This window comes from Centrocercus urophasianus, unplaced genomic scaffold (genome assembly GCF_019232065.1).
Source record: "Centrocercus urophasianus isolate 14NV4802_14NV808 unplaced genomic scaffold, USGS_Curo_1.0 seq_7, whole genome shotgun sequence".
NCBI lineage: Eukaryota > Metazoa > Chordata > Aves > Galliformes > Phasianidae > Centrocercus > Centrocercus urophasianus.
This window is the reverse complement of record NW_024885310.1, coordinates 3,582,710-3,607,133: the sequence shown is the minus strand read 5'-3', so window position 1 is coordinate 3,607,133 and position 24,424 is coordinate 3,582,710. Positions and strand designations below refer to the sequence as shown.

At 37.4% G+C, this 24,424-nt stretch overlaps 1 protein-coding gene across 1 annotated transcript in view; it reads right to left on the bottom strand.

Moving 5' to 3' along the window:
- The window catches only part of CCDC73 (coiled-coil domain containing 73), a 53,812-nt gene extending 32,113 nt beyond the window's left edge, over positions 1 to 21,699 (bottom strand). Inside the window, exons 1-8 of the mRNA XM_042837217.1 lie at positions 21,458 to 21,699; positions 13,335 to 13,442; positions 12,502 to 12,646; positions 5,135 to 5,217; positions 4,806 to 4,899; positions 1,910 to 1,981; positions 1,210 to 1,245; positions 720 to 794 (exon numbers count right to left, since the gene is read on the bottom strand). Coding sequence (XP_042693151.1) covers positions 720 to 794; positions 1,210 to 1,245; positions 1,910 to 1,981; positions 4,806 to 4,899; positions 5,135 to 5,217; positions 12,502 to 12,646; positions 13,335 to 13,442; positions 21,458 to 21,699 — 855 coding nt within the window. The remainder of the gene's footprint in view (positions 1 to 719; positions 795 to 1,209; positions 1,246 to 1,909; positions 1,982 to 4,805; positions 4,900 to 5,134; positions 5,218 to 12,501; positions 12,647 to 13,334; positions 13,443 to 21,457) is intronic.
- Between the last annotated feature and the right edge of the window lie 2,725 nt (positions 21,700 to 24,424).

Here is a 24,424-nt window from a genome sequence, read left to right as displayed (position 1 = left end):
AGAAGAATAAAGTGGGTTTTCCACTGGGGAGAAAGCAATCTTTCAGACAGAGGTTCCAAACAGTGTGATATAAAGACACTTGCATGTTTTAAAGACACAGGATTGACATTGGAAGTCATTAACATTTTTCATACACCACTGGCGTCACAGAATTTTGGTTTTTATAATATTTACATCTCCATGTCCTTAGTCCTACGTGTTTTTTGAACACCCTAACATGTACTGACAATGCCTAAAATAAAAATAAAGAGAGAAGTATCAGTGAATTAAGTGGAAAATACAGGAAGCTCCTGATGAAACTAACTATGGAAATCAACACAAAAGGTGGGAACTTTGTGAGTTGGATGTCCAGTGTTAACGTTTTTGTTCTTGTTGCTTAGAAATTTCTGAAACCACAGTTTCCAGACAGGGATCAGAACAAGCATAAAGGAAGATTGTGGAAAACAGGAAGAACAATAAGTCACATTTCACATGACATTTGGGTTTTGGAATCTGTGCTTTCTTCTGGAATAAAAGAACTTCAGCTGACAGCATGCTTAAAGCTAAAGGTTAGAACAGAAACTCAATGCTAGAAAGTAAGGTATGAGCATATCATGTAGATTAAAAGGGATGGTCTTAAAGACCCTCTGAAAAATAACTATTTTCTCTGGGGTAGGAGGGAGGCATGTGGAAACTATTTGAATATCAACAATGTTTATTTAATGAAAATAATAATTTACCTGTAATTCTTTTAATGTTTCTTTCAATCCATTGATTTCTTTTTCTTTTACTTCCACAGCAAGTTGATATTTTCCCTTTCAAAACATAATCTGTACTTTAGGATTTGGGCACAATACATATTTTTAATGATAAAAGCTTAACAACAAGAGTGTTATGAAGGTAACAAATAACTCTGCTAAATATTTTGGAATACACATCTGTGTTGCTCTGAAGAGAAAAATGAATACATGATGGCATATTTTCCATCACTTACAACAAGCCTGCCAAGGGCAGAACTAAAATATTAGCATCTAATAAAGAAAATCTTACAAATTATTAAGAAAGCATAACAGTAGTTCTCAAGAAGCTACAGTTTGTAACTTTAGTAAAGGCCTCAGCAAGAAAAATACTTTGTTATAATATACTTAGCACATGCTCCATAAGTTACATCACATTATAACTTGCCTATGCGTGTCACTAGTTGGTAAACAGTGCATTATAATGAAGTACCTTTTCTTCTTCCATGGCAAACATCCTTGCCTGCAACTTGATTCAGTGGCACAAAAAAAAAAAAAAATAAAAAAAAAATCAATGCTGCACTTCGAATTACTCTTATTCACACAAACTTACAAGACAGTACATTACTTTGTATAGCCCACTTCCCTTATATAGGTGTATCTTATATATATATACACACACAATACACCGTTCTACAGCAGCAGCAAGCTGGTGAATCACATTTTTTTTTTTTAAAGGAAAGAACTGCTTGTTTTTTGTGATATGATTGAAATTTGTAGCACTAGTGGTAAAATTACTCATCCCCATGTGTAACAGTTTCCATTCCTATCACTGCTCAATATCAATGGATAAAAACTCAAATCTGACCAGAAAGACTGAGACACTCTTTCAGATATTGAGCTGAATAAGTTACATTGCAGATTTTTCCTCAGTTGTTATGAAAAAATTTCTGGAAGACATGCCATTTTAGAAAGAGATTGGGAAGAGGGAGTGTGAGGGGACACAACTAACATACAACAGGTTTTAAGTAAGTTTCTGCAGGAATTTTTGGGAAAGAGAATCTCAGAGAGAGTGGCTTACTACTATGAAGAACTGTCAATTGCAGCATGTCTGGATCTAGAAACAGACTCGATTTTTATGAGCTGCCATTTTTTGAACTCTTAGTGTCTCAGCTGGAAGGATTTATTGCTACCTGCTTCTTAAAAGCTGCCATAGCTTCTTTGTGTTGTTGCTGTAACGTGTCTGTCTGATGCTGCAGAGTTTCCTGCTCATGGGAAATAACAACAATCCTTTAAACATAATCTTACAGCAAAACGTATACATGGTCTTGTAAGAAAAACAATAGTTCTCTTACATAACTTTAGGAAGACATCACTGACTGAAAGCAAACCCTGAGGATGAGACAAGATATTTGTTAACCAGTAACCATCTTTTCAGCAGTGGCCTCTCTTCTAGTTGGCAGCAGTTATCACCTCTAAAAGGTACGTCCTGCTGGGACTTCTAAGTGCAATTCTTACCAATCCCACCAAGATACAGAAGCAATCCAATGTCCATTGCCACCTTATGACAGTACCTTCATGCAGTTCAAAAAGCCATAACAGGATATTAATTTTCATCTCCATTCAAAAAAATATAAAATTACTCTATTTTCCAGAGAAATTTTAGTAGTTTAAGAAGCCACATAAAAGAGCTGAAGGACGACAGAACAAACTAAGCATAAGGTCATAAGGTAAGATTTCCTACTTTAATTATCCTGCTGCCTGGCTTTACTCACACACATAAAAAATACGCACACAAGAAAATGAGTTGGAGATAAACTAGTATTTTTGTGTTTGCTACTGTTTTATATCAGAATCTCATACACTAATACTCCACTCTGCAAGTTGGCAGCCTTTAAGATCTTTAAATATCACACTGCTATGCTCAAGACAGGAAAAACACAACCTAGGGGAAGTAATATGAAGATATCTTTGTTAGATCTTCTTTTGAAGCTCTAGCTACTTAAAAAAATAAGGGCAGTCAAGAACAACTATCACAAAATGCAGATGAACATTCAGCTAGGAAGTCTTATTGTGAAACAATGATTATGCAATAACTACACAAAAATAAACACAATTTCAGACTATTAAAGAGTGACAGATGAGAAACTAAACTGATAATTCATTTCACATGTGAGAAGCCCATTTTCTTCTCCCCTGATTGAGTTTTTCAGATACAAACAATGTTAGATTCTGCAGCAAACAGGCATTACTTTTGAGTTCTGCAAGTGAGGGCTCGCATTCTTTGACCTGAGTATGAAGGAAATCTGTGAAGGCAGAGCATTTTATATTCACGTACACATTCATTGTGAGATATTTTCAGAAGGTTCTTATTTGCATCTATCAAACAATACACACAACATGAATTATTAACTGGTAAAGAGCATACCAACTATGCTCAAAAACCAGAAATGATCCAGGAGTACCAGCAAATCAAGTATTCTTTGAGTATTAGTCCTACCCACCACAGGAATAATAAGATTTTATAAACACAGTACTGCCAAGTTAAGATGATACTTCTATAGAAATTCAAGCCAGTGACAGATAATTTACTGAAATATAAATTTGCTTTAACCCAATTGTCATCTTCTATACAACTTTGTTACTGATGCAATTTATAACCTGATAAAAGTATTACTGAATTCTTCAATATATACTGCATTTTTCTTTCTCTTGTACATTCAAGTGATGTGTTTTAACAAAAACCCCTACCTAAGACTACTAAGTGGTGTGATTGTACATAGCTACCCCAAAAATTTAGTGTTTTGCACACCACGTGTGATGCACAGGATATAAAGAAGAAAGTGACTTTCTTAAATGTACAAGCAAAATCACCTTTGATATTGTGATTCCACAGTAAGTATGAGTATACCTACCAGATAAAAAAGATTTTGTCCACTGATTTTCCCTACTTTAGTATTTTCCCCCCCCAACAGCAGCAACAATGTTCTTAAAACTAATATTACAATTTGAAAGCAAATTTCTGTCTTAAATCAGAAAATTCTCTTACATTCTCTTTATTTGAAATCAGTTCACTAAGTTTAAGATAAAACAGAATGCATACTGAACCACAGAAATGTTGGCAGAAAGGCATCTCTGAAGGAAAAATAAAAGAAGAATATTTGAAAAGTCCAGAGGAACAGCTGTCTACTTACTGAACTTTGATTACTGTCAATGATTCCGCATTTGGAAACAACTGGGTCACAAATTCAAGTTAAATTTCATACTAAGCATTTTCACCTCACTTAAATCTCCAGAATCAGAAACACATATCAGCTTGTTCCTTTGAAGCTCGAGTTTGACATAAGTGCTCTCTCTAAAACCTACAAGTCATTGTTTACATTGGGTTTGCCATATGCAAATTAAAATCCAAGCATCAAAACAAAAAGCCAACACAAAATGATTTCAGCTAGCTAACTGTAAGTCCCATCTTTCTACAAATGGTAAATTGCTGTTAAGGTCTGGGAAAGAACAGAACCACCCCTTTTGAACCCTGATTATTAAGGACTGCAATGCTATGTTAAGGAAAGCAAAGAAAGGTTACAAATCGAAAGCACTGCTGCTCCTATAAATATAAAATGTTTCCTGTTTCTGTGTGCACATAAATATCTTCTGGTGAAAGAAAGCACATAATTGGGATTATTAATTTAAGATGGTTAGGATGAACTCCAAGAAGAAATAGTCTTCCTTTACTACTAAGATGTTAAAGATCCCAAGATCAAGGATAGAGCTGAAGTTATTGTTTTTTCTGTGATCATAAAATATACAGAGTGAAGCCTTTTATCTTGTGACCCAGTGCCAAGGGTCATAGGTTTGACTGTATTTGAGAAAGGAACGGATTTCCTATGAAAGCATAACCTCAGGAACCCTAACCCTAAAAAGAATGTTAGGCACTGTACTGAAAACTTCGTTCTGAGTAAGGGTGACAAACTTCTGAGTATACCTACCTTGTAAGTTACTGTTAAAAAAAAATAAACATGTATAAATATTAGAGAAAAAACTTATAGTCAAAATACTACAAGTTGTTTGTGCAATGACCGTGGCACTAGCCAAAGCCAGGCACAGTACAGAGCTGTTACTATGTAGCTTCCCCCATGTTACTGTGTCAAGTGTCCTTGTGTTCCATTGCTTCAATATTAACACCCTTTTGACCCAAGATTGCCAGTCATGCCAAATATTATGAGATTCTTTTGTTAAGCAGATTTTTAAAATTGAGCACAATTAAAATCAGTACTAAAGCTACAGCATGGCTAGAAAAACTATTGTCTACCACATTTCACAATTGTAAGTGACAAAAAGACTTAAGAATTGTATCGAGCCACAATCCAAATTAGTATCATCTTAAAACCAAATCTCAGCAGCTGAAAGACAAAAATCACATAAAAGTTACCTTCTGCCACTCGAGTTCTTGTTTCTCCACAACAATTTTACTTAATTGATCTTCATAATTGATCTCCGTTTCCTAATTAAAAATAAGACAGTTACCTACAAATCAAACACCAACATAGTTTGTCTATTCTTACTGCTCCTTCTTTACAATCCAGTACACAGAAGTTACTGTACACTGTGCTTAAATACTGCACAACCAGAAGGAAACAGCAGATCTGCAAATCTTCTGACTGAAACAGCTGAATTAATAACAGATTGATGTGAACAGCAGAACATTATGAACCAGGATCCCGGCTCTTAATTGACAAAAGCAGCCCGCTCTTCATACGTCTTCTGTTCTGCACCTTACAACAAAACCAGGCTCAAAGGCAACAAAACAGACTCAATTTTACTTCACAGCTGAAAAGTGATTGGACATCCTGATGAAGGAAGCCACTGGCTAGTCAATTAATCAATGACAAATAATCACGGCTAAATCAGAATCTTTGGGATACCTTAATGACTGCACAATGATTTGACTCAGAGCACTGAATCTCTTCTTTTTATCCCCCCTTTTTCTTTCTTTTTGACATCTCTCAGCAATCACATCGTTGTAATGGAAAGTGAAACATTCATCGCAACCTTATGTGCCAGTAAGTCTTCTGACCTACCAGACTGATACGAAAATTGAAAAGAATTCCTGGATAATCACTTGCATTTTTGATAAGGTGAGCTACCTGCAAAGAACATGACTAAAGGCCAAAGGTTCTTCACCATCCAGGAGATGGAGCAGCAGCCGTTCAGGAGGTGTGCTACATCACCTGTTCTTAGAGAACTGCCTTGTCAAGAATCTAATTATTACTGTGATAACAAGATATACCTGCTGTAATCACAACTGTGAGCAATTTACTGTTCTCCCGAAACATTCTGGCACCAAAACGAGATTTTCCTAAGAGGAATCAGTTTCCCGTGTGTTATTTTTATTTTCTCTCACAAGTGCTGTCCTCCTTTTACAAACACAGCGCTGAAAGGAACAACAAGTCCCCTCCCAAAAAGAATGACAACGGCATCCACACCTTAGATGCAGATGATTATAAGCAACACACTGCTCTCCTATTACATACGGCCAAATAATGAATATGCTTTAAAGATCTAAGACTGTTCCTGTCCCAAAGCAGGTAATTCAAGCGTTCAGAAATGCAATTCTCTCTTAAATCCTGTGCAAATGAAAGCGTTAAGCTTTTAAGAGGACACTTGCAGTGCCTCAACGCGCGCATGGCTGTTTAAAGAAGATTCTCCAACATTTTTTCACCTACTGTAGTATTTGATTAATAGTCTCATTACATAATCAATGGTAATAAAATGGCAAAACAGGTCCCAAGATGATTTAAACATAGGCTTTTGATACTGACATCTTTTGTAATTTCCAGGATGAAAACTGATGTCCTTATTTAACATACAGTAAGCAAGCAGATGTGTGCCAAGATGTAACATACACTTTCATGCACAAGATGCGCCTCCTAAGTAAGAGTTACATGCTGGATATAAAAGCACACCTCAAAACTCACGTGAACCTTACACAGAAAATACCAAACGTATTTAAAATTAAAATCTGTTTCACAGAGAACTAGCTACATTTTTTAGCTTTTATTTCCCTACTATGTACCAAGAGGGTATGGATAGAGAAGAAACCTAAAGATTTTCAAGACTTAGCGTAAGAAATACATCTAAAATTTGGAAAAAGTAACAGTGCCTCAGTTCTGTCTTCACAAATCGTACTTCAGTTATAATGATTGTTTTCCCTTACTCATCTATAAACAATAAATAGTAAGATATTCTCCTAAAAACAGAGTAGGCTGACTTACAGCTTCTTACAGAAGTGCAATCTTAAGCAATTTAAGCTCCTAGGCAAGAAATGCTATTAAAACAATGCATCATTAGCAGAAGCTTTGTACATTGTCTGTAAAAAAAAAAATGATCCTTACCCTCCACCCATGTGCAGACACCTGCATATGCAGTGGGCAATTAAGCTGGAAGAAGGAGGTGGCAAAAATACCACTGATTTCAATGGTTGTTGGAGAGCAACCAGTATCTGTCCACATTGAACTTATCATGAAATAATGGGAAAAGAGTGGAATATTTTAAAGGGCAGCAGCAGAACATACATCAGTGTTACTAATTCCTGACAAAGCAAACTTACATTCAAATCAACTGGGATGGCTTATATCAATAAGTTACCAAACCTTTAGTAAAGATAAAAACAGAAGTTGGTTTATTACAAACTAACAAAAAGGCTTCATGTAAAAAAATAGGATTTACAAATTATTTGTAATCAAGTACACACATACACCATTTCTGTTCCAAAATGTCTAAATATTTTAAATTTTAACGAGGACACTAAAATTTTAACATTTTACAATTGATCTAGGAAACAGCATGTCACATTTTAAAGCCCACTGATAAATAGTCACCACTGCATCTATACTGAGCCCTTTACATTTAACTAAATAAAGTCTGAAAACTGCATTAAATTCCATTTCAATTCAGCCCTTTGCTTTGAATGCTAGAGAGGACAAGAACTGAAGTTCTCTATGTGAACAACACTCCTCCAACTTACTCCCAGATTATAATGGAAAACCTGCAAGCTCTCAAAAATGTGTACATATACGTAACTACTGTTGAAAAAAACAATAAACATCGTAAATACTCAAAGTGAGAATGACAATTATATGCTGAAAGTGTTCTCATGTGAAATCGCTAACAATTATAAGCCTTATCCATCATTTTTACTTCTTTCTAAGGACATTTATAGTTTCCCCATTTTGAAGTGAAAGCTTTTAAAACTTGTGAAGTGCTTTTTTTTTTTTTCCTTAAGAAGTTCCAACAGCTGTTTAATAGGAGAAAAACATTTTGTTATACTTGGGAGCATAATGCCGTATATAACTTTGATGAGGTATCAAAAAGCCACAAAACCTTAAAAGTGCTCATTTTTTATTAGCTGCCTTAGGACTACATGGATTTAAGGGTTTTTATAAAAAGACTACCATAACAATAAAAGAGGAGTCATTTGATGGTTTATTTACTCGTTATAACCTTTGGAAAGTGTCAAGCGTTGGTTAAAGTGTTTGCTTCAGGCTGCAGTTTTACAAGACGGGCTGTGGATTGGTCAAGCCCCCTCGATTCCTGACCCTGAACAGATTTAGGAACAGAGTACAGCTGGCTCATGTCCAAGCAGCCAAAACTGCTCCTAGGTACTTTTATTATCTTTTTCAAACTCATAACCTACCTCCTACGAAATTGCACAGCCAATTTCTCATGCAGCTCAATCAAGTTGTACTCATAGGAACTACAGTTTATGATTGTTTCATGCTATAATTACAATATCCTCCATGAACTAAAGAGTCAAACTTTTAAAAGACTGCAAAGAAATGTGTCAAGTTTTGATCCCAGGACAAATGTTAAAGGCAGAGAAAAATATCACAGCTTCATTCCAGTTTTCATTTGTGACGTTACATTTTTGGCTCTTCATAGCTATGACACTTAGTAAAAACCTTCAGTAGCCATACACGTGCAATTTAGTCTCAAATATTGTCCTTCAGAAGCACACTATCAACTATTTCTTCACGCGAGCAAAGAAGCGAGGATGTATCCCAGTCATCTGTTTTCCTTTGAAAACTTTTCACTGCTCTGCCCATCATGTGGCAGTTTATCTGTAGTTAGATCTTTAAATTCTTAACTAGCACTCAGGGTCTTATCTCCAACCTCAAATAATAAATTCTTAATCAAAAGACATTTGCTAACAGGAGTTATAAGCTAACAGTGCTTATTGACTTGAATACCTCCTTCCCCACCCCCACACACCACCAGAGCACAAAACAAAACAGACACATTTATTTCTGTAACAGTTTCACTCAATCTCACAGTTTTGGCCACTAAACTATTGTTTCACTTGAACAGTCCACATAGCTACCGCAGGTGCCTCTGGTGCCCTTTTTAACTTCACACCATCCTCCACATTTGAAGGCTCCTGAAGTACTCTCACAGACCACCCCACAAAGCAGGTGTAGCATGGGGTTATTTGCTGCCATTTTAGGTCCAGATACAGTATAACCAATGTGATCATAGCTGGCAAGTCCTCAAATGTTTTAATTTCTCCACTAACTCAAGCTTAGACTTCATGGTTTGCTCTTGCTGATAAGTAAGCTTATGGTTTCATCAACTTCCTTAATAATGGCAAACACCAATTTATCTTCTGAGTATAAATGGCATTTTTAAGTACTAACCTCCAGGTTTCAATTTGCATCTCAGTACTGAACCCCACTTGCCCATATTACCTGCAAAGCAGTGCTAAATCCATCAGTTGGCTGTGCTAGCAAATGCAAATACACCTCTTTTCTAGAGTGGGCTAGCTCAGGTACCCTTGAACATTATGGCATTAAAGCATCAGGCCTTACAGAGCCAAGAAACAAGTTACAGGATCAACAGTACTAATGCTGTGATGTTCAGTCAACATCGGGAAAGGCCACCGCAGGTTCTCAGGCATGGAAGTGGGTCACTGCAACTTGCCTTTTGCATCAAAGAAAAGCTTTAGTACATTTTTTAAAATCAGCACTAAGATTTCATCTTCTCTATGTTCAACTGATCACCAACATTGCTTCAGCTGTTACCAAAGGTGCCCACATTGCATGCTACAAAAACATTTCTGTGCAAATAAATCCTTGATTTACATTCACATGCTTTTTACTCCATCTGGAAAAAGAAACCTATTCAATACACAGCATCTAAGCTTCCTTGTAACTCATAATCTTTGCCTTCAAATGCACAGTCAGCTTCCTATCTGTACTTCAGGAAACACAAGAGCCTTCCAGTTTCACTTACTGCACAGAGACTTCATACTGTTAAATAGATGACATTTATCTATTAACAAAAGAGTTGCCTCATATTACTCAACAGAATGAAACCAGCTGATTGCAGAGCAGCACTGAGACTCTGGAACAAAGAGAAAGAGCTCCACCACAAAAGAATCACTGGGTTGACCGGTGCTGGTTGAGTGGGACAGCTAGAGTAGCAAAAAGAGAAAAGGACGTTCAAACTCTACTCCTGGAGGAAGCAGGAATAATAGTTTAAACAGAATTATGAAGTTAAAAGCTACAAAAAAAAAAAAAAGTCATACTAGGAACAAATACTCTATTAACAGCCTTAACAGCCTAAGGAATAAAGTAAAGCTGTACTGAGTACAGTATTTTAAGCCACAGTGCCTAGAATAAACGCAGCTGCCACTGACAATAAATGGGATTTCATACCTAAGATGGCTAAGCAGTCATTACTCAGAGAATTTAGAATTATGAGTAAAATCTCTAAATTACTTTGGAGACCTTAATTACAGTGATATGTTTAGCAAAGAAAAGTGAAAAACAAAGGAAGTAACTCAACACATTTATTTAAATAAGCACATCTGAAAAAGTCTTGACTTAATCCTATGGTATCAAGTTTGGACCACAACAAGTCCCTCAAAATATTTTAGTACTTAGTGTTTGGGTTTTTTTAATCTGTCCAGCTTTGCACTGACTGTTTCATCTGCAAATTTTTATCAATTTGAGTTCATACTGCAGTATAACCAACAGTGCAAGGCAGCTTATTAAACACAAATACACATTAGTTCCCCTTGTGAAGAGAATCCTGTCTAAGTGACAAGGCCAACAACAGGAAGAGAAACAGAAGCAAACAGATGTAAGATTACTCCACTAAGGTCAGGCCACAGGTCATAGACACAACTGAGAGAAAACCCCACAGCACCTGGCTGTGCTGCCTCCACTGGACAGCATTTAATGAAGATTTTAATTTACTGAATTTAATGAAGATCCACACAAGCAACTTCAGGGGAACAAACAAAAAAAAAGGCAAGAGAAGCAAGAAACAGCAGAGCTTTAACTTCATTTGCCTGTTTAGCAGGTGACAATGTTTTAATTAAGGTGTTTGTTCTTGTCTGTAGGAAAACCAGCACAGTGCAAAACAAGAACTGTAATTCTGAGTAAGCACTGCCTTTTTCTCAGTGCTGATTATAAATCCATAAAATAACCCTTGGATTTGTACCAGATTTATACTAAATTCAGGAAAGGATCTTGTGGAATCATTTGAAAGCAAGAACATCCATAAAATTTCTACTAAAAAAAAAAAAAAAAAAGTACTGTGCACGGCCATATCATTTCACAACCCTTAGTTGTTCATAATGTCAAAGTTCTTTATTCCAATTTTCAATGATACTAAGCAAGCAGCCCTAAATTCATCATTAAAGCCAATAAAATGTATGCAGAGACACTTTTAAGTTCTCAGACTGAGTAGGTGTCAAATGATCAGCTTTTTTTGACAATTCTAATTAAAAGCAGGTAAAATAACTTTAAGGATGAAGGAAGGTACAGGCATTTTAGAAACTGAGTAACATCTTATCTATGAAATTGGCTCTCAGCATTTGTAACACAATAGAAGTGCACCAGTGACAGCAGAGCAAGGACCCAGGCTGTAGCAAGTGAGGATTTGCTCAAATGCAACAGCCATGGGCACAGAAACAAAGGAAAGACACTGTTTACCTTCAGAAGGCTGCAGGTGGGCAGGGATCTCCAGCAAGACACCCTTGCCTCCACTGCCAACCCTTAAATGAGGTCCGGGAAGGGGTGGATCCTGGCTGCATGCCTTTCAATCACTCAGTGCACTGCACACACCTGAGCTCCCCTGGTTGGCCCTGCCTTCCCACCAGGTGCTCAATCACTGCTTCAAGCTGTGACTTTGCATTTCTGCTACAGCATTAACGTCAGTTTTGAAAGTAAAGATTCACTTAACCAAGGAAAATCACTTACCTTCTTGAGAAAACCTTGACTAAAATGAGTCACTTACTCCTGTAATATGGCAGACACGAAAGAGACCAAACAAAACTATCCCCAAAGATGAAGCTTTATGACACTAAACAGACTCCAACCAAAGGGATTAAAACAGCAAACACAGCAAAAAAGCAACCAGTATAAATGAAGTTTAGCTAACACCTTCTGGTACACTCCTGTATTTATCATGGCAGTTACACCCTACAGACTTTTTAATACGAAAAATAGATAGGCAAGGCCAAACATTGCCATTGGGGCAAGAGTCTAGGGATCAAACATGGTGAATTTCAGAATTCTGCACAGTGCAAGTGTTTCCTTGTAAAACCTACAGAAAATTTCAGTTACGGTCACTGCCTCAATGACGTGCAACTTTAAAAACCAAATTACAGTTGGTGAAGTCCTTAAAATACAATGTGAAACTGACCCATACCTCTGCAACATTTTCTATGATGATAGGCAGGAAAACAAAATTAAAACATTCAAAACAATATAAATACATTTACCCTCCTTATACGCAGTTCTTCTATGGTCTCCAATAAACTTGTTTTGAAGTCCAAGAGACGAATGGAGAGCAATGTCTCTGATGGACTCTGAAGAGTGGAGTCAAGCGGCTGCATTTTAAGGTCTTCATCCATTCTTAGGGCTTGTCTGCAATGGAAAAATGTACATTTTCTTTTTGGTCAATCTTGAAGAGGATATTCAAACGATAAGAAAAATGCAAATAAATACATTTTGCAAATAGTAAAACTACTTGTTAAAGCCATTATGCAATCTTTTACATTTTCATTTTAAATTAACGTATGGCACTGTTAAAAAAAAAAAAGCAAAAAAAACAAAACAAAACCCACCAGCTCTACCATCAATTCACAATATTCATTTACTTGTCTCTATGTTTTGAGCTTAGATTTTTGTTTTAAATGAAGACCACAGTGAGCATGAAGTAGAACTTTATTTGTCCCCAGAGCTACTGCCCTATGCAGGCATGAAGGTACAGAAAATAATACATCTGGCCATTGAAAGGCATAATTTTCCCCAGCTTGAGATTTCAAAAATAATAATTCAAGCTCAATTTTGAAGATCTTCCAACTGACAATACTTGGGATTTCTGACTCTGACCTTTCAGAAGAAAACTTTCCCCTTCTATTCCCATGAGATCTAGTACTGATGTTTGGGCTCTGAACTTGTTCCATCAACTGCAGTCAAGCAAGGAGCCGCACTCACTTTCATACACATCTCTAGGGACAAAGCTCGTTTGTTAGTGACGTCAGGGATCATTATTGTACTTTTGTCGGTTCAGTCAGCATTTGATTTACAAAATGCACTCTCCATACTTCACATATTTCGTTTGAGAACGAAGGCCCAACAGCCCACCTGAATTAGCCCAGTAACACGCACTGCTTCCGCACGCTCCCCCGTCTCCGGGACGCGCTCCGTACGCTCAGCGCTGAAGAGGCAGAGGCAGGGCACAGGAGTTACGACTGACCTGGCCACTGCCACAGAGCTCTTGGGAAGGAATTCCTGCAGGAAGAGCAGAGACCTGGTCTGTATCATGGGGCCATAACAACTACAAATCAGGACTCGCCGCTTTTTCTGCTGTTGTCTAAATAAAACCCTAACATAGATCAACTTTAAGCTGCTTGCTCACGGGTAATAGATTGATTCCCTGTTCAGTTGCCCCACCACAAGAAGTTATTTCAACTAAGTTACTGAAAACACGTTTTTGCTAAAAATAAGAAAAGATCTGGCTCATTTATGTCTTCCACCTTAAAACATAACTAATATTTACTGATATTTGTTTATTACTCAATGTGAAACAGTTATTTAAATTTCTTTTTCAGTGTCTAAATGTGTATGTTTGAAGGATTTCTAGGGGAGAAGAGATCAATAGGGGTCCAAATAAGAGCCACATACAAACAGTTACCACTTTGGGCAGCCAATCTCTTGTATCAACATGCACAGAACATGTATTGTGGCCAATCTGCAGCATTTTAGGCAACATAGGCCTATTTTGTTACTCGTGTGGGTGTTGTTTCTTTGTTTTTCTTTTTTTTCTTTTAAAGTAATTTTTTAATATTAAAAAAGACCTTTTTAGCTAAAGTGCTTAGAATCAATTAGATCAGCCCCCCAAATATATTTGGCAATTCTTTCTTCCAGGCTCTCAACATTGTTCCTTACCAATAGATGCTGCACCAGTAATTCACAACGCACAAACATTTTTAATGCTGTATCAAATACTGGGAAGTTATCATAGCTGCAAGACTAATAACAGAACACCACGCACAGTAAATTAAATGTTAATTTCAAATCAGAATCATCCCATATTCTGATCTGTAGGGTAAGATTTTGTGCACAAAATATTAAAACATGACACGTGCTCTAATTCTGCTCCTGTCAGCTCCAATTCAACACTGGAGTTCAGGGATCCCAAAGCAATGGGCTCTCATGGGGCAGTACTGCTACCACATGGAGAATCCCAGTTTTACCAGAGGGGATGAAAAACCACTGTTCTCGTGCAAAATCTTGACATGGAAAAACGATGGCCTATTTCAGGCCCTCAACCTACCAAGTTGGGTGCATCTGAATTTCAGTTTTCCCATTCAAGTCAACCAGTAGAAGAATGCATTTTAACCTTTGCACACTGGGGTTTGTGATTTTCTTTCCATCACATTTGGGAATTGCTTTCTTAGGGGAATATTTTCAAGCCAACATTACACTCTAAGGAATGAAGGACAACAGGCCTCAGGCATCCCTGGGCTTTCCTTCAGCTCACTGAGCTCAGCAGGAGCACTGGACAAGCAAGACTTCTCCTCCCTAGAGCAGTGAGTAAGGATAAAGGCTTTCCTGGCTGAAGCTCATTTGAGACTTCCCCCATCCCTTCACTGCAAAGTTCCATTTTCTCCTGTGCAATTTGTACTGGTTCTGCCGCAAGGAGGTCAGGCTGCTTTTTCTAAGGCTGCAACAAAATGCTTCACAGCCCACTGCTGAAAACTGCAGGGCTCAGTATGTGCTCTATGAGCTCCCTGCCCTCTGAGCTGAGCACTGACACTCCTGGGGTCTCCTCCATCAGAGAACTTTGTTACCTGCTAAGTGCTTCACACTATGCTTGAAAGAAACAAAATCATACCAAATGTGATAATGAAGGCACAACATTAAATACTTAAAGATAACTAACATATACTCATAAAATGCCCAATTCTGATACATCAATACAGCTGTCTAGAGATACTCTGCAAACACGTGATAAATAACGAGGGCCCTTTTGACAGAGTGAGCACAAAAACAGTTCTTGTGCAACTAGAGATATTCCTAATTAAGTAGATACTACTTCAACAACTGCTATCTGTCAGAATACTTTCAAAATACAAAAAACATTCTGGAAAATGCACCCCCAAAATTCTAAAAAAATTAATAAGTGAAAGTGATTAAAGTTCCACACTTGAAGCATTTTCTGCAGTTGCTTTTCTGTGTTTCTCTTTGCGCTCAAGAAAATAAGAACAAAAATTACTTTTTAAAAAGCACATTATAAAATCCATTTAAACACAATTTTAAGTGCCATAAAGGGCTTTCTATACTTGGAAAAGCACTTATTAAAAATTACATCTTAAGTACCCTACACCAGAAAGTAAGTTAGCCCATAAGCCTGATAGGGGTCAGGGTAATAACACAGAATGAACAAATTACACTGTCATTCCACTTAAATTATTTAAGTTATTTAATTTGACCTGTAGATAGTCTCTTGTCTTCTCATCATGCCTGACTTTTAAGTGGGAGGTCTTCATTCATGATGATCCTTTAATGGAAGCAAAGCTTTCTCCATTTAACCCATGGTGTTATCAATCATGTACAGGGATAAATGAGGCTGTAAGATTTTGCCAGTATCACAAATGACACTGTGACCCGAGGCCAACATCTTTATTTGCTTCTCCAGTGATTCACTTCAGCAGATATTAACCAATTTTATAATCCATGAAAGGCAAAATTAAAGGACACCATCCATAAAACAGAATAATTCCTATCAGCAACAAAGTGATGTCTGTATTATCTTATAAATTATACGGCCATACAGTGTAGTAATGTAATGAAGTAAAGATGGTAATAATCAAATGCCTAGGGCAAATGCTAATATGCATTTAATCACTCAGCATGAAGCCATTTGTCACTACAGTTGAATGCATGTGTACATAAAATACATGAGTCACGTCCTTATTGTTATACTATAACAGCATCAATTTCACACTATCATTTTACCACAATAACAACTGGAGGTTTTGATATTAACTAAAACATTCAAACACCAGAAGTGCAACTGACAGCAATGCCTTTAAAAAGAACTACTTTAAAGGACGTTCCTCCTGGTGCCATTCAACTTAATACTTCTGAGCATTGTATGTGTGCAGAATTAATTTTGGGATCTTTTTATTTTATTTCATTTTTTAAATAAAACCCTTTAACAGTATTCTAGTAGCACACTGAGTGGCTGCTTAGAAACAGGGTAATTCATGGCATTTTAGCTAAGGTTGCACCAGTTCTTAGTACGTATCATCCCCGATGTGTAATTATTGTCACTTACCTGTTTAAAGGTATTTACAGATACACAGACACATAAAGGATAGCATTAAGAAAATCAGACCTTTATGTTTAAAGTGTTTGCATGCAGGAGCAGATGAGCTGAAATGTAAGCATCAAATTCCATACTTGGTGAAATACAGGAATCAAAGACATCAGCAAAGAAGCTTTACCTTCATTAGCACAGTGACTTCTGATCCAAGGACTGACCACAACATGGCTACCCCATCTGATGGGGAGACACTGATGATAAGAAACAACTCCACCACCCCTAAGCGTTGGATGTGGCCCCATAAATTTACCATTTTAACTGTAAGAAATGTGTCTGTGACTAAAGAAAAGGAAACAACCCAGCACCAACTGAAAGAAATTCCTGCAGATACAGAAAGCATCCACATGCACGCAGTCACAGCAAGTCAAGGGCTAGAACTTAAATCTGAATATGCTGTTACTGTAATTTCAGGATGTCAGTGATGCAGTGGAACCATCAAGGTAGCTTAATGTTTAACAAGCACACTGCATATTTTCTTACAATCAAGTAAAGAATAGAATGCTGTCCAAATAAGATGCTGACCAAATAGTTCCCTGACCAAAGGGGATGTTACTGACATTAAAAAGACAGACAAAATAAAATCACATGGCAGAGGACAGCATTGCTTCTACAATCCCTGATGCCCAAGAGAGTTTAACTGCACTGCATGATCCGTTAGAAGATAATGCCTCACATATATATTTTCTCTTTCTGAGGACTCTTTTTTGACACTGTTGAAATACCTGCTTTCATTGCAAAGAAAATAAAAAACAGATTTTACTAACCCATTGCCATCTTCTTTTAAAAATACCCAACAAGTTCTTAATTTCTATTACAGATTGACTAGAAATTAGGCAACAAGCATTCAGGTGTACCAAATGGGCTTTAAAAAGGCCTTTACAGAGCCCAGAACCTCTGTGAAGATATATGAAGTACTGTGCCTGCGGGGAAGGAAGCAGGTGCTCACCATTCTCCAGATTCCAATCATCAAGTCTGTCCCACACCTTGGTTGCATAAACCAGATGGGATTCCACTATGAGAAGATAACCTACTGACACAGTGACATAAGATTTGGACAGTAAGACAGTTTGGTACATCTCCTACATAGAGGCAACAATATGACAAGACTAAAATAAGCTACACCAGGTAAGAGCTGTAGGCTTGCTCCAAAACCATCATTTAAATATTTATCTGAGTTAACATCTATGTTACTGGATCAAGAGAACTACAGCATATTAAAGGCTGTAATTGACAAAACATTATTTGTAGACAGCACCCTCCCTACCACTTGTGTGTGACGGTGTTCTTTTTTCCCATATTAGATCTGGAGAAATTCTATGGGTAGGGTTATTTATTTTTAAGACTTTACTGGATGAAAACTATTTTAATACAGTTGTATTTGATATTATCTTAATCCACTTTTTAGTTTAAAGATTTATAGAAAAGGCATTTTTTGCTTTCAGTAGAACACTGTAATAATTCTCTTTTATCCTACATCTTCCAACCCCCCTACCCCTTTAGGAAAAAACACTGCCTTTCAGAAAGTGCAGCAGATAGCAACACAACCAGCTGAGTGAGGATTTGCTGTTATTTATGACAAAGTAATATTGAAATAGGACTCCAGAAATGCTAAAAAAAAAAAAAAAAAAGCCACAACAAAACAACAACAACAAGATCTAAGATACCTGTAGTTGGATTACCTTAAAGTAAAAATCATTCAAAGCATGGGGCAGACTTGCCATTTTCAAATGCAGAAAACTGATTTATTGAATTTCATAGAAAGCCATGCAGCACTGTCCATGTAATGCACTAACACTGAAGCACTACTTGACACTGATTTTGATTCTGGATAAATGTTAATTCATACAAAAATACCACAATGTTTTTTATCCCTTCACTATACAGATGTGAATTCGGGGAACATACACCATTTAAGAACAGCTGCCCTAGGTCAGGCAAGGGGTCCTTCCAGCTCACTAATTTATTGATAATACATAAAAGTCCAGTTGTAACTCTCCTCTACTAAATGGAAGAGAACAGTAATTCTTCTCCTTGACCTTGCAACTACAGGATTCTTAAATTAGCCCAGAGCACTAATTTGGATCATGTGTTGCTTTTTATAGAGTCAAGTACAACATTCCTATCAGCACGCAATTTATGTTTTGACAGTATACCTTAGGGATTGCTGGAACCAGGCTGCTTCGAGGCTTTTGGGGAGAACACAATCCATCTTTATGGATAGATTAATAAGATTTTGTTGTATCTACTCTTTTTCATTTTTCACACTCAATAAAATTAGAGGTTATGCTTTTGTTAATTTACCTTAAAACAGGACAGAATTATTCAGAGGGCTCATGACAAATTCTGAATCCAAGACTGCCATTTTAACGTATTGCTAGTTCCTAATGGAAGGAAAGATGTTACTCTTCACTGCTCTAACAGATGAAGAATTAAAATAACAGCTTTGTTCCTTGTAATAGATACTCCATTAGTCAGCACATTCTAACCAAGAAAGATTTTTGAACCTGCTGTTGTTTCCTCTTTCCCAAGGGAAAAAACAAGCAAATAAACCAGCCCTAGTCACACCAAGCCATCTTCATCTGTACTATTCAAAGCTTCTGGCTCAAATTCAACTACATTTGTTTACATTCAAAGTGAGCAAAGATTTTCACTCCGGGAGCTGTGAACTTGTTCTCGAGTTGCCTCTGTCAAAGGAAAGTAGGGTATCCAGAACATGGGGACAGAGTAGGCCAACATTACAACCTTAATAAAGCACAAACTGCTGTTTGTTGTACCTCTGTACAGCGTACACAAACGAAAGTGAGGCAAACTGAACTAAACACATTCCTGAGAGAACCAAACCAGTGACCCAGAAAGCACATGGGAAAGTTCCTCAAGTGAGATTCTATTTTATTTCATCTGTAAGATGAGATTTTAAGTGACCATAGGCATTTCAATCAATCATCACAGTGCTCCAACGCAGCTTTTTGGATCAGAATCCAGTGAGTAACAAACATGGAGCTGCAGTTAACATAACTTACAGTTTTTAAACTTTTGTCTGGTACTCCCCAGTTTGTATTGCCTCCTGTTGAATTCTGGATGAAATTTAAGAGATCTGAACTAGTTGTCCAAGCACTACTTTGCTTGAGATTTGCATTCCCTCTCCTTAAGAATTCTTTTGATGAAAATTTATGATCTTCCAGGCATTAAAAGAAAACAAATAAAACAAGTTGATAAAATTCACACATCATGCAAGTTGGCTAAAAGGTCTAACAAGCACAGAACTGTCTGGATCCTTACCTTCTTTAATAATAGAAAAAAGCGTACTGTATCTGTCTTTGATAGGACAATACTATGTTTGTTTAGTTGTTTTTCATGCACAAGTAAGAAAGATGACAAAGGAGAAGGAGAAACATCAAGTTATTTCAGGTAAAATTTCAGGGAAGGTAGGACAATTGCATTAGAAATATGGGTGCATTTGCAATGTGCTGGTAATGAGATTAAAGTTTCCTTCTCTTGCTAACCTTTCCATTCCAATATTTTTCAATATTTAGCTGATGCACTCTTAACTATTTTTATAAAGGCACTGTTCAATCTACATTTCGTTTTGTTTTAATAAACACAGTACAGCTTTCTGTCAGTCTTGCACACAGAGTGATTCAAAAAGCAGCTTATGTTTTCTTCTTTAATAACAATAGTGCCACCTAGTCGACAACCTAATGAACTGCGCTGGCCTGACGCTGTACTGTAATTACAGCTGGAATCTCTGAATAAAATTGAACTATTGAACTGTTTCCTAAAAACATGTATGCACAAGGATGTACACCAGCAGTTATCTGTAGTTAGAGCAGTGAAATAACTACATCAAGTATAAATCAAGGAAATACTGGCGCTCACTACCATCAAGTAAGGAATTAGTCTATACTAACAGATTTTCACTGAGGACTGTACAGAAGAAAAATACATTATTAAAGAAAGATGCCAGTTACAGAAGCATCACTCAGAACCATGTCGAGCTGTGGCACTTTTTCTCATTAAGGGGAACAAAGGGGAATAAATTGCTCTCTTTTGCCAAATCTGAACTGGGGAGAAATCAGGAGAAACACTGGAAATCTGCAGTGTCCTCAAGAGCAGCACTACTGATATTTGGGAATATAGTGATATTCCCAAAGCATTGGAAAGGAGCTGTTTTGTATTCAGAAAACTAACGTGCTTTTTTTAAGTGTGCATAACAAATGAATACTTTGAGTAACACTTTTTCTCCACAAATTCTTCTTGAACCCAACTTACACCAAACTGCTAATAAACATTATGAGACCCTCATGGTAAAGCTCCTCAAGGAAGTAAGCTGCTCACAGAATCATAGAACAGCTTGAGCAGGAATGGACATGAAAAAGGACCAAGCTTCATTGCCCTGCCACGGGCAGCATTGCCATCCACTAGATCAGGCTGCCCAGGGCCCCCATCCAACCTCACCTCAAAAGCCTCCAGAAAAAGGACCTCCACAGCCCTTTGGCAACCTGTTCCAGTGCCTCGCCACTCTCTGAGTCAAACATTTTTCACCTACCACCAATACTGCCCACTCAGCAGCTCCAAGAGGAGCTCAGAAACACAGCAGCAGGCAGGGAATGCTGGGGCTCTGCCTCCTCCTCAGCAGCGCTCCCAGAGACTGCCGACGCAGGCAGCCGTTCTCTGCTCCCTGGGTGCCCTGTCCAACACCACAGCAACACCTGCAGCCTTCCAGAGCTTCATGCGCCCAGGGAGGCAGAAATATTCTGAGATTTTTCTCTCAAGATACACAAGAGACGACATGACAAGATATTTTACTAGTCCTACTCAGTAAATATTTAACACGTACATACCACCAGCGCAAGGTGAAGCAGGCAGGAAGAGGAAGGAAACGCAGAGCCAGCCGGCCGCAGCCACCACACTGCGCCCACTGACGCCTTCCCGCCTCACCACACGAGGGCTGAGGAGAGCTGCGCTCAGCAGCCGCCCCTGCAGCGCTCACCTGTCTCACGCCGCTTTGTGCTTTGGCAGGAATATCGCCTCTGGCAACAGCACAAACTTCCACGAGAGCCTTCCCACCAATATCCTGCTCCATTTTGTTGCCGTGGCACAGACGGGCACGCTGACAAAATGGCACTTGGCATGGAAACGCGGAGGAAGCAAAGAGGCATCACTGAGCTCCTCCAGGCGGGAAAATGGCACCCGCTGACTTCCATCAACACTCACTGAACCACATCTTCAGGTATGGCCCAAATTCTGCACGAGTCTTCATTGTTAATATCGAAGTTCACAGATGTTATATTTTTTACAAATCTAAACTGCTTTCCTCAAACTGAGGCTGCATTAACATTGCCTCCTTACATTAAGGAGAGGCTGCACCAATGTAAGTGTGCTGCCAGGCCCTGCGAGATACTTCAGTCAAGCAAACACAGCCTTAAGACCAAAAAAAAAGTTTCCAGCACTGCAATCCTGACCATCTCTCAAATACACTTTTCAAATACCTTAGAATAATTTGATTTTTTTTTTTCCCCCCAGAAACAACTTTCTTTAAGGTCAAACAAAAAGGATGGCCTTGTTACTCCATTGGAAAAGTCAAATATATATAGGAATATAAAGCCGATCACAATTTTCCCTTGATTTTTTTTTTCCTGCATTCTTCATTCTCCAAGCTGTTATTATTAGTAGAAAAACAGGACTGGCAAATATCACCCAATTCAACTGATGGCTTTATTGGGAACAGCATGAGACTAAGTGCCCAGCGATGTCTGAACAACATAAGAGTTAGTTTTGTTCGGTTTTCTTCTTCATAATTGTACTACACAGAAGAAGCTGATGTAAGAGACTGGGGGCAGGTGAAGAAGCAGGGACTCTTTGGCTGAGTGGATGTATTACATTAATTTCTTAATATGTGAAGGAGTGGATTACCCCTCTAACAGCAATGGGAAATTAGTTTCTTTATTTCTTCATTAAGACTGTGGGAGGGAAATTAATTTTCTACTCTGGTTTTCAAAATTAATTGAATATATCTTTATTAACATGATAAATATGTACACATACTTTTTGGTTGAAAGAATTCTCTAAATTAATCCTAAGCAGACATTTCCCAGGCAGTTTGGTAGCACATAACTTTTTGCTTAGTTTCCTAACATTATAAAACTGATTTCACAAGTCCAATCTGTTAAAGCTACCTATATGGAAGAAAAGCATCTCAAAACAGTTTTTCTAGACTCATTTGTGCAGTATCAGTTGAATAGCATATTATTTATTCTTCACTTCTTCATACTCCATTATTCTTGTGCCTGCATTCCTGCAGCCTAACATGCACCTAAGTGTTTATGTTTTCATGCACGTAAGCGTACGCAACAGAAATTGTCTTTTGATTGCTCTAAAAGGAAAACATGATTTCTGAAAACATAATCCACTTAGCTTGAAGAAAGGGTCTAGATTTGCACTTAGATGAATTTGCAAAAGATCTCCAATTGCTCACTTCATTTCCTATGCAATGTCTTCATATCTGTATTGTACTTCCTATGATGTACTTCCACCACTGCATCGTTATGTTCTTTAGAACTCTTTTAAATACCAATAGCTTTATTATTTAGTCTCCTATTGCACAATTACTACAATCTTTTCACCTAATATCTTTCATAATCAAAAACGTGAAACGCTTTTCCACAGAACTTGGGCCTTTTGAACCAGAACACCAAACCAGTGGTGATTAGCAACTTTCCAACTTCTTGTATAATCAGTTAAAGACCAGATACTTCAGAAAACAGCATGCTTTATTACACATAATCTCTGTACTAAACACAACCATATCACAGCAGTCTCCAAGAGCTTATTTCACAAGGAAAGGGAGATCTGTCAGTCCGTTGAGACCACCAAGTCCTTCAGCCTCTTCTGGCTGACAAGCACAAGAAAACTCGTAACAGAACATCTTACAACTTAATTTTCTCAAGTATGAATCAAATGTATTAATCAGGGAGTATAACTTATTGTCTCTCTTTCAATGAGCATTACATTCCATGTTATTTTATGAGTCTCTGTCTCCTTGCATAAATAAGTAATCCTGTCTAAAACTATACAAATAAATGCAAGGTTACCTCCATTTCTTTTTTCTTCTTTTTTTTTTTTTTTTTAAGTTGGTTAACAACTTCAACCAACGTTCACAAAGAACTACTGTATCAATCATTTCTTAAAGTCATAAGAAATAAATTAGAAAATTATTTCTGTGAAAGGGTGCTGCACTTTATGTAAGCTCAAATACAAACTCTAACCACTACCACCACCTCTCAAGTAAAAGCCATGAATTTTTCTGTCTACACGAGGAAATAACATCTTCATGTACACAATAAAATGATAAGTACGAGGCTATGAATGCAGAGGATCAAACTACCTTCACAATCTTTGAGAAACAAGAATATTTAAGGAGGCTGTCCCAAGTAATCACCTACATCTTCCAAGTTATTTTCTAGCTGATAACATCATTTATGTGCCAGAATATATTGCATTCATTCTCTAGGTTTAAAAAATTTAAAAAATGCTTTCCAAGTTACACACAAAAGAAAAACGCCCATGTGGTCAATATCAATTTACCTTTGCAAAAGTTCTTTAAGTCACCTCTTTTATATGGGCTCCATACCAACTGAGTTCTGCTGAATTCTTTTAATTAAACCCTTCTCCACCAGAAAAGGCAGAGACAGACTAGAAGTAAAAAAAAAAAAAAACAGCAGGGATAAGCTGCAACTGCTCTCCTTCCTAGGAAGTTAATAGGAAGTTCTTGTTTGGTTAATCCAACAAAGGATATCTTAGTTATAGAC